Source organism: Diuraphis noxia, unplaced genomic scaffold (genome assembly GCF_037042655.1).
Source record: "Diuraphis noxia isolate RWA-SAM2 unplaced genomic scaffold, SU_Dnox_SAM2 contig0001, whole genome shotgun sequence".
NCBI lineage: Eukaryota > Metazoa > Arthropoda > Insecta > Hemiptera > Aphididae > Diuraphis > Diuraphis noxia.
The window spans coordinates 76,390,820-76,402,115 of record NW_028301711.1 but is presented as its reverse complement, the minus strand read 5'-3'; the positions used below and the strand labels follow the sequence as shown (position 1 = coordinate 76,402,115).

At 27.8% G+C, this 11,296-nt stretch overlaps 1 protein-coding gene across 1 annotated transcript; it reads left to right on the top strand.

The window, feature by feature from the left end:
• Positions 1-611: 611 nt before the first annotated feature.
• On the top strand, positions 612-3,643 carry LOC149061742 (uncharacterized). Its single transcript, XM_089215101.1, has 3 exons — positions 612-693; positions 1,874-2,425; positions 2,569-3,643. The coding sequence occupies exons 1-3, from the start codon at positions 612-614 to the stop codon at positions 3,327-3,329; spliced, it is 1,395 nt and encodes a 464-aa protein (XP_089071227.1). The 3' UTR covers positions 3,330-3,643.
• Positions 3,644-11,296: the final 7,653 nt, after the last annotated feature.

The window sequence follows — 11,296 nt, the reverse complement described above, 5'->3', positions numbered from 1 at the left end:
CATCGCTTACTTTGTACATAACAAATTATTAAAATTTCAAACATAAACTAAAACTCAATGCATTTATTTAAAATTTAATTTTATCATGAAAACATATATTTTAGTTTTTTATAATATTAGTTATAATTATTTCAAGTACTGTTAATTACTTATACCTTTATAGTTTAAGCATTTAATTTCCCAGTTTGGGTCATTATCTGAACCATCCTGGTCATCACTTATTGACCCATCATGATCGTTAACAGCCAATGATTCAAGAAGAGTATTTTCTTTGTCTACTTCTAAGAGTCTATCACCATTTTTGCTTGAAAATATTGCACTACTATTTGATTGTATCAGTGTAGAATCTGAATTAACAATTGCTAACAAATATTTAATTTAACACAACAATAAAGTTGAAGATAAATCAGTAATATATAAATAACCTTTTAGTTTTTTAGCATTATAATAGATGTAGAATATTAAAATAGATTGTATTCAAATCAAAATTCAATAAAAAAAATCGGTAAGTATTTTAAAAACTAACTTCTAGAACAGACATCTTTGAACAGAGGAGGGGCATTGTTTTTAGTGTTTTTAATTCATCAGAGCTTAATTTTTTATTTTTTATTATGACTTCATGTTCTGTAGATAAATCAGAGTTAAAAGCTGCCCTAGGTAGTTTGGCTTGGGCTTCAGCTAATGTTGCTATAGGTAATACAAATAAAGTTAATTAAAAATAATATCATACTTTATAGGTGTAAGGAAATAGTTATCTCTTAATGTATATGTTTTGTTAGAGTATGGAAAACAAACTCTATTTTTTTGATAATCGCCGTCAATAAAGCAACGGGTACATGAATGAAATCCTGAATGGGTTTTAACACGTAAAACAAATGCTCTTGCAGGCGAATCACAACAAATGAAACTTATAGATATCTTTATAGTAATATTATTTATGCTCAGGGGCGCCGAGACCTATATTGATGTAGGGCGACTGCCCTACATATTGAAATGGGTGGGTGCCGAGTGGGCAGTAGCTGATGCCTGATAGATGTTAACTGTAAGAAAGATTTAAAATTATTATACGTAATACACTATAATATAATACCTATAATAGTTGGGTAACTAATACAATAGTATAAGAATAGTTTGGAATATTACAGGTATAACGATAGTATAGCTATTTTAACAGCTTATATGTAATGATGTACAAAATTCGTAACTTGTATACCTAGCATTGGGCCGTTGAATTGAATTATTATTTTGTACTGCGTAAACTGTTGAACGTCATATTATACAGATTGTAGTTAGTGAATACTGGGTATTTTTCATAAAATATCCAATAATTTGCAATAGGAAATACGTCAACACATGTAATGATGGTTGGTACAATAATAAAATTGTAACAAAAATCTAAAATTATTGCGGATTATCGTAATCACATGGAATACCCGTAAAGTGGTAGTATGCCAGATGGCCAGTATAATATCAAAATATTTTTAGATTTTATGGTTTTATTATAAAAGAATAAAAGTATAATATATTATTATATATAATATTAATTATTATTTTATCTTAATACGATGAAAACATCATTAATTTTCACATAATTCTTCATTCAGTCCGTCAGTCGTGTGCTGTGTTACCATTTATTTATTTAACTCTTGTGTAAACTGTGCATCATTTAATTATTATAGTGTTGATTCTACATTAATACATTATTCGTAATTATTTAGTTTTATAATTATTACGCGTTATTAATTAAAAATTTATTATGTCGGAATCTGAAAAATTGATGTGTGTATGCGGTAAAAAACGAGAAAACATGAATAATACAAATTGGAGAAGACACCTGGACAATTGTAGGCAACGTAAAACGAAAATTCAAGAGACTTGTTTGGAAACTTGGAAAGTCTATATGTCTTGTTATGGTGTTCAAAAAAAAGAGCAGCAACATTTAGAGAAGCTCAAAAAAAACACTTAGATTTAAAATACACCCAACAGCATGCTGTTAAACGAGTCTGTACAACACGTTGGAATTCCCATTCAGCCGCTTTGAATGTAGTTATCAAGTTCCATTATGCAGTTCTACAAACATTGGAAGAAGTAAAAAATCTTGAAGGAGTTACTGATGCAACTGTTGGTGCCAATTGTAGTGGTCTTATAGATTATTTTACATCACGGAGATTTTTATTAACTGCTTTCACATTCAAAAAACTATTCGACATATTAGAAGTAGTTACTAGACAATTTCAAACCCATGATATGGATATTTTATTGGCAACAAGTATCGTAACTAAAACCATTAATGCGATTAGAAAATTGAGAGCAAATAATTCATTTGAGGAAATTATAAAATTAACAGATAATTTTATCAATGAGAGTGACACAGATTTTACACCATTAAAAAATATTAGACCTAGACGTGTTCCAATTAAAGCAGGTATGATATTATTTATTTAAATTTTACAATGCTATGTAATTAACTAAAAAATAAATATAAAAATATTTTCAAGGTTAAATTTATTAGTTAAAAAGTTATTTTTAGTGAATAAAACAACTAATTGTATTTTATTAATTATTTAGGTGAACTAATGCAAGATGTTCCTATTGTTTGTCCAACTAAAAAGTTTGAGGTTGAAACTTACAATGTTGTAATAGATATGACTCTAAATGAATTGAGTGACCGGTTTGAAACCACAAATATTGGACCATTAAAAGACATTGCATTGCTCTCATATCGTAGAATACAAGAAGTACACAATGATCCAACAATGCTACCAAAAGATTCATTTATAGAGTTATGTGAGGTCTATTCAATAATTAATAGAGATTGTTTGATTTCTGAATATATGCAGTTTTGTAAAAATTTCAATGAATTTGAGAATAACTTAAATTTACCAAAGTTTTTGCATGATGTTAGTAATAATAATTCAAGTGATGATGAAGATGAAGATGATAATAATGATGACAACATTTCAATGCTTGAACTAAATACATATGATGATTTAAATGAAACTTGGAATAATCAAAGAGCAATTAAAAACATTGGAAGTACTAAAAAAATTTTTCAAATGTTTTGTACAGCTAATTTAACCAGTTGTTTTCCAAATTTGTATGTAGCATTAAAATTATCAGTCACTCTTCCAATTTCTAGTTGTAGTGTAGAGCGTTCATTCTCAAAGTTAAAACTGATTAAAACTAAACTTCGAACTTCCATGCTACAGAATAGGTTAGAAAACTTGATGAAAATCAGTTGTGAAAAAGACTTAGATCCAGTAGTAGACAATATAATTTTATCGCTAGCTGGAAAAAGTTCCCGCTTATGTAAAGCATTAGTGTATTAATGTACTTTGTTAATGTTTTTATGAACAAATGTTCAATTTTTCTTATTGTAAATACATTACACCATTGATCATAATAATTTGTTATTTCTTTTCATAACATTTTTTATTTCTATTCAATTAATATGAATTTATATAATTAAAAATTAAGAATTGATCTGTTATGACAATATGTTATTATTTAAAGTAATAAATTTTAAAAATGTAAGCAATGAGTTAGAGTTTATATATTTTTATTTAATTATCATTATTACTAATGATCTATAATTATATTCATATTTTATATTGAAATTAAACATAATATGTATATTTTTCTAAAATAGTACTAATCAAAACTGTAAATAGAGAAACATAAAAATACATGAATTTTTTATAAATACCCTTTTACCTCTGTAGATTTCATGTAAGTACTATATATTTCTTATTAGTAATAATTTATTTGTATGATTTTTAAGTGGGTACCACAGTTATGGATTTTTGCTTGTTATATTCTCAACACAGTTTTATGAACTTATTGAGAATATATCTATATTATAACTGCCTTATTGAATGAAATTAAGATAATTAACTTAAATAGGTATTTAGGTATGGTGGGTGGGTGGGTGGGTTGTCAATTATGATTTGCCCTACATATATTTTTATATTTCGGCGCCCCTGTTTATGCTAATTCCATTTTTTATTAGATCATCAGCTTCTGTAACAAATTCCGAAAGAAATTCATTGGTGTCTTCTGGTTTACTTTGGCCATAATAAATCCCTATTGGAAATACTTTTTTGGTTGAAAATTCTGAAATAACATATGCCAATATTGGCCAAAATTGATTTCCACTGCTTTTACTTAATGGTAAACCATCAATTCCAACCGCTATTTTCAGCTATGTTGAATTTTGTAGAGAATTTTTTTTTATACCAAAGGCCAAAGCAAAATGGTGATAAATACCGGGTTTCAGAATTTTAATAGGTTTTAAGATTTGACTTGGGGTACATAAAACAGTTCTTGCAACAAGCGGAAGGCTTTGAAAACATTCATGTTTTTTTAATCCAGATAGAAGTCCACTGAGTGCATTATGAGAAACTACTTTATATTGAATAGCCCAAGAAGCAATAAAGTCTTTAATTTTTTCTGATTCAGATTGATCAACGTTTTTAGTCAAGGTAGGATGTGCAAATATTGGTGAAGACAAATAATTTGATACAACTGGCTCTACTTTTGTTCTTAAAACTAATTCATCATTATTTTGAAAAGAGTGACATGGTAATGGTTCTTTGGTTATCAAATCATCATCAGTGGTAATCAACTCTATACGAAGATTAATTTCAGAAATGTTGAATGTTACAAGATCATTCCTAATTTTTCGTCTTTTAGTGCGTTGACTTTTATCATTATATAAATATTGATAACTAAAATATTAATCACAATATCAATTATGTATTGTCACGTGGAGTAAATATTTTTAATTTTTACTATGAAACATGAAAGAATCGAATGTGTTGTATAAGTAATCAAATATAAATTTTTATTTTAAGATGATGTCAGCGCGCTGTTTGTTTTCTCACCCTGGCCCACTTGCAGTTTTAGAAAAAATCCATTTACAAAGAATCATTTCTTTTTGTTTTTGAGTAATCTTAAGAGTAAAATTGTCTATTAAAAAAATTATAGAGGATAATATTTTTAAGGGTATTACCTATATAGGTACTTATCGATTTTATGTTTTTATTATTATTTGACTTTAAAAATAAAAAATAAAAATTGTAAATGTAATTGATGTTTGAATTGTTTTGAGAAAATATTTAGACAAATCTAAAAGTCATAACCTCAAAAACATTATTGCCCATCATTTTTAACTGATTTTACTCTTTGATTACTTAAAACAAAAAAAATGATTCTATATAAATGTGTTTTGTCTGTTCCACGGTGGCCAGAACACGAAAACAAACAGTTCACTGACAATTGAATCTGATGATACGCCTATAGGTAACTTGTATACTATAGGTATACTTGTTAGTTTTATAAAAAAATATGATTAAACATTATAGGTACTTATGAAAATAAATGGATTCCTTTTAAATTAAATTAATTTTTTTTTATCCAAAATATGTAATATTTTCTGTAAAAATTATTATCATTAGGGTTTTTGTTCTATACCTATAATATTATATATTTATATGTACATTATTATCAAAAATAATATACCTATTACCTACCTTAATTAATAAATAATTAAAATACTAACTAATATTTAAGTTTATACCTTATTTAGGTTATCTAATTAATTATAACAAAATAGATATTATTGTATATTTACATTATAAGCAACAGATGTAGAATAAATCTCCTATTCAGTATAGTTAATATTTGATTAGCAGACAAATATCTAATAAAATCATAAAAAAGAATATTATTAGTAGGTTCCAAAATTATATTATAATTACAAACATATGGAATGTTTATATAGGTTAACACATGTTATAGGTAACAGAATCATATTTTGTACTACCGATGAAAAAAAACGAATTGAAACAAATTTAATTTTAAATTTCAGGTGGCAGATTAAACATTATTAAAGTTCATCCACGTTGTTTTTAATACATTTTGCAGAATTGTGTAACGTCATATTATACTTTTATATATTATTTTATTTGATTTAATTCGGATTCACAAATTGCAATAGGTAGGTACTAAATACCTATTAAGTACCTAATTCGGATCAATATTTTACACAAATTATATTGTTATAAAAAAATAGTATTGCCCATACAAATGTATATAATCATATTAACTGTATAGACATGTTACATGTATAAAAATTCTTGTATTTGCTGTAAAATACATACCTCCCTATAAGACATAAGTAGCTGGGATCGGGCGCCAATAAAATATAATACTCGAAATATTTATAATACTTTTTACTTACCAAGTATGCTTTTTTGAAATTGTAGCTTGATGTGTGCAGTGTGATTTATGTTCGTAATACTTAAATCTTGAACACAAAATTAAAACACTGAATTGTCTGAATACCCGATAACGATGGATGGCGATTGAAAATTCACTTACACTGCGTAACCAAAGCGGCAAAGCCTAACCATGACAGACTGTATGTACTAGTTACTACTTACTAGTGTTCTAGAATCTAGGACTAACGTCGCTCGTAGCCGAAAATCGGGCTGCATCCGAGTTCCGTCCCGAGAACCTTTTTTTATACCAATTCCGTCCCTGTTAAAAAAAGGTATATACCAATTCCGTCCCAGTTAAAAAAAGGTATATACTAATTCCGTCCTTAATAATTTTCATAATTTAGTCGTATATATATATTTTAGCGTTTTTAAGAACATATTAGCATTATATTTTAAGCATTAAAGAACTTAAATAAACGCTCTTTATATATTATAAATTTAGTAATCTTACCAATTTTTATATAATATGCTTTGCATTGTTTTCGAATGCACTTCCAATGTTCAATATCGTTATTCAACTCTTTATGAAAACAAAATTTAAATTCATTTTTAATAATTAATATTTTACCTTTTTCATTGTACATATATTGTAGACTATCCATTTTTAATATATATTAACGAAGCACGAACACGCACAAATAACGACTGAAAAGTTTATTTGGTTCAATAACTGAAATCGTATTATCTTTATTTCTAATAAATTAAATAATATAATAATAATTTAATAATAAATAATTTAATAATATGATATTATTAAATTCGGTTATTTTGTGCGATAACTGATATCATATTATCTTTATATCTAAATGATGTGATCATAGGCGTAGAATGGTGGGGGCTAAGGGGGCTATAGCCCCCCCCCAGAATTCTACTAAGCCCCCCAGAAATTTTTGTGTAATAGTTTACCGTCTTATACGTGGGAACTTAAAACATTTTCTATTATTTATTTTGATATCCGAAGAATATTTAATATAATAATTCAAATTTTAAATTATTCATTTATTTATACATTACAATATCATATCACAAATACATGAAAATATATTATTATATTAATGTTAATATAAGGTTTTTGTTTTTAGAATGCTTTATGTATTGATAAAGACCAACTTAAAGCTGAAATGCTAATTATGAAGAATTGTATTAATAAAGATGATTTTGACATAGATGCTATTGTATCAGAAATCAACAAAAAAATTTTTCCAAATTTGTATAAGCTTTTGCAAGTAGCACTTACAATTCCAGTAAGTTCTGCTTCTTGCGAAAGATCGTTTTCGGTAATGCGGCGAATTAAAACATGGCTACGAAATTCAATGTCTAACGATAGATTTTCAAATCTATCGTTACTTCATATTGAAAGGGACTTAGCTAATAATATCACATCTGAGGAGGTTCTTAATATATTTGCGCAAAAAAGCAGACGTTTAAACCTTATAATATAGTAATTAGTAATAATTTCCTATTTAAAATGTTTTTTTTTTTAAATATTTAATTCAAATACAAGATATGTATTTGATAATAATATGATGTATGGTATATTATTTATTTATATTTTACTTAATAATGTGCTTCTTTAGTCCTTTTTATATTTTGTTCCTTTATATTTTTCTATAGTTATATTTGTAGAATATAATATATGTTCTGTACCTGAATCATTATAGCCCTTATACAAAGTAATTCGCATGCAGTTGCGGCAGCGTCGTTGATACCACAAAAAAAAAAGGCTATAGCCCCCCCAAAAAAAATCATCACGCTACGCCTATGGATGTGATATTGTTAAATTCGATTTGACACGGGACGGAATTGGTATATCCGTCAAAAAAACCCTGGACGGAACTAGTATATCTAAAAATTCAATTTTTGTAATTGGGACGGAACTCGGATGCAGCCGAAAATCGAAGTATGGTAAACCCGGTTTTCTTATCGTGGCTCAGACTGTTTATAAATACCGACGATGAAAATAACATATGATAATATAGTCAATATGAAAACGATATTATTTAAAGTTATTATTATATAACCAGTTCCCGCATGTCAACGATTACTGATTATATTATATTATATATTAACCACGGACTATGATTAATTAATTAATCATAGTCCGTGATATTAACTAATAAGAAGTATTAAGTACAGGCATCTCGCGACAAGATAATTTCCGATACCAAAACTCAAAGCGCATGCGTGGGGGACTTGGATTTTTTTTTCAGGAATCGCATGCTGATCACTATTATTGCTTATCGCTATTCTCATCACTTTTGATCTTTTGAAATATATAAAAAATATTATCATGTCTAAAAATAGAGTAAAATATAGACGCCCGAGTCAGATATATGGTACTTTAAAGTCTAATGTCTAAATAGTAAATATAATGGTACTAATGGTAGTCTAAATGTAGGCACTCGGTGCAATTATAGTATTATACAAATATTCATTAAAAATGTTTAATTGTGATTTTTGCTCACTCCAATATAAAAAAAGATGTTCGTTGCTTCGGCATCAAAAATCCAAACACAATTTTTTTTATATAACTGCAACTATTGTGGGTATGGTTGCAATATGAAAACGGTTCTAATTCAACACTTTCAAGAACAACACTCTTTTTCAAATTTCAAAATAAGTATGTTATTATAGTTTTGAGTTTATACTAAATACTTTTAGCTATTACGTCATTTCTGATTTAATGTGTAAAGAAGTGTAAAAAGGAAACTGTAACACTATATTTAAATAATAATAATAATAAAAAGTATATTTACGAAAAACGATTCTGATCGGAGATGATTTGTCAGCCTAGGATAATATAATATTTTCCACTGGGTGTTGTAAAAGGTTTATGTTTTATTTGTTTTAATGACCTGAATACCCCTAAATTAAATCGTAGGTATAGAAAATGGCAATTTAAACAACTGATTAAGAACTTGAAAGGAGATTTATTAGTACAAAATGTGCATGTAGATTTTGACCATATTTATTAAATATTATTACATAATATAAGAAATATATGATATTTCATTATTAATTATTATGTTAATGTAATTAATTCACTAAAAATATATTTTTTAATTTTGTGTTATTAGGTATTTTTTATAAAGTCATTGCTACATGATCATTGGATCACTAACTGTATCTAATTAGTTATTATAAAATATTTAATTTAGAAAAATTAAACTGAAATACCACATAATAACTAGGTAGTGGAAAAAAGTTTCTCTAATCTAAATTCTAAATTAAAAAAATATTAAATTAACTAATAATTATAAAAACATACTTATTTATTGCAACCATACCCACAATAGTTGCAGTTATATAAAAAAAAATTGTGTTTGGATTTTTGATGCCGAAGCAACGAACATCTTTTTTATATTGGAGTGAGCAACAGTGCCGTAACTAGCTTATGTGCGCCCTTGGCAACCAATGTTATAAATTTATAATGCATTTTTAGTATTTAAATTATATACAAATTGTGCCCCTAGTGCGATCATTTTAAACTGCGCTCTTGGCCACCGCCCATCTTGCCAATGCCTAGATACGGCACTGGTGAGCAAAAATCACAATTAAACATTTTTAATGAATATTTGTATAATACTATAAATAATAAATTAATAAAAATAAATAATATAAATAATATATTATATAATTAATGTCAAGTGACATTATATAGAAACTACTATATAATATAACTTATACACATTACCAGTAGGTAATGTGTAAGGTAATGTTTAGTAAGGCAAATTAGTTTTAAATTTAAAATGTTTTGTTTAATATGTTAATGTTGACAATTTAAAACAAGATTTTCCATAAGTTTGGCTTACAATAGTTATAAAAGAAGTTGAGCGTTGGTCATTTAAAATAATTGTTTTATAAGTTTAAATTTTTACAAAATCCAAAATTCAAGTGTAAAATAGTGATTTACCATCAAATAATTTTGTATAGTTGTTATAGTTAAAAATTATAACCCGTAGAAACTTGAAATATACATCAGTTGTTTAAATTGCCATTTTCTATACCTACGATTTAATTTAGGGGTATTCAGGTCATTAAAACAAATAAAACATAAACCTTTTACAAAACCCAGTGGAAAATATAATAATATCCTAGGCTGGCAAATCATCTCCGATCAGAATCGTTTTTCGTAAATATACTTTTTATTATTATTATTATTTAAATATAGTGTATTATGTTACAGTTTCCTTTTTACAGTTTCTGAATCAACAACAGAGATATTAAAAACATTGGTAAAAGAAGTTAACGAATTAAAAATCCCCGCCAACCGAAACGACAACCGATCCCGTTCATCAAGCACAAGTAAAACATCTCGATCACGTTCAGTTTCACGCACAAGATATGGAAAATGTTGGATGGGAATTGACGAGGATACCCAAGCGGATGTGGGCACATGACAAATCAAATAATGCTGCATACAAGGGTTCAACAATGTCTCAAGCCAATAGTTTGATAAACGGTGCGGGTCATGTTGTACCACCTCCACCTTTGGTCCGTGCTGGCAACAAGGCACCAGTAATTGGCCAATGTATGACAACTATGTACAATCCAATGACCAATAGCAATTAATGTCACATTCTAGTCATATGCGACAACTCTACACTCAGCGTGCTATTAACAATAATCAAGTTCAACAACCACAGTTGCAGCAACAACAGATACAACAGCATCAACAAATTACTACTCCTCAAACTCAGCAGTCATATAGTGGGCAATCAGTTCATGGTCGTTTAACCAACACTCAACAGCGCAACGCTTTGAGAAATGTTGGGCCCATTGTTATTGCTCCGGCTACTGAAATCATTGACTTATCGTCTCCACCCTCAAGTCCTGTTCCTCCAACTGTTCAAGAGACTTATCTTCGCCCAAATGTTGGATGGGAATTGACGAGGATACCCAAGTGGATGTGGGCACATGACAAATCTTTTGGGAATTCATAGAATCAGGACAACGCCTTACCACCCTCAATCAAATGGAAAAATCGAACGATTCCATAGAACTCTCAAACAATC

Bases quoted from the DNA above. Each gene is read 5' to 3' on its own strand.
- LOC149061742 (XM_089215101.1), top strand. From the start codon at position 612: ATGACTTCATGTTCTGTAGATAAATCAGAGTTAAAAGCTGCCCTAGGT. The intron at 694-1,873 runs GTAATACAAATA...AAAATTCAAGAG, and splicing joins TTCAGCTAATGTTGCTATAG to ACTTGTTTGGAAACTTGGAA. The intron at 2,426-2,568 runs GTATGATATTAT...TTAATTATTTAG, and splicing joins ACGTGTTCCAATTAAAGCAG to GTGAACTAATGCAAGATGTT.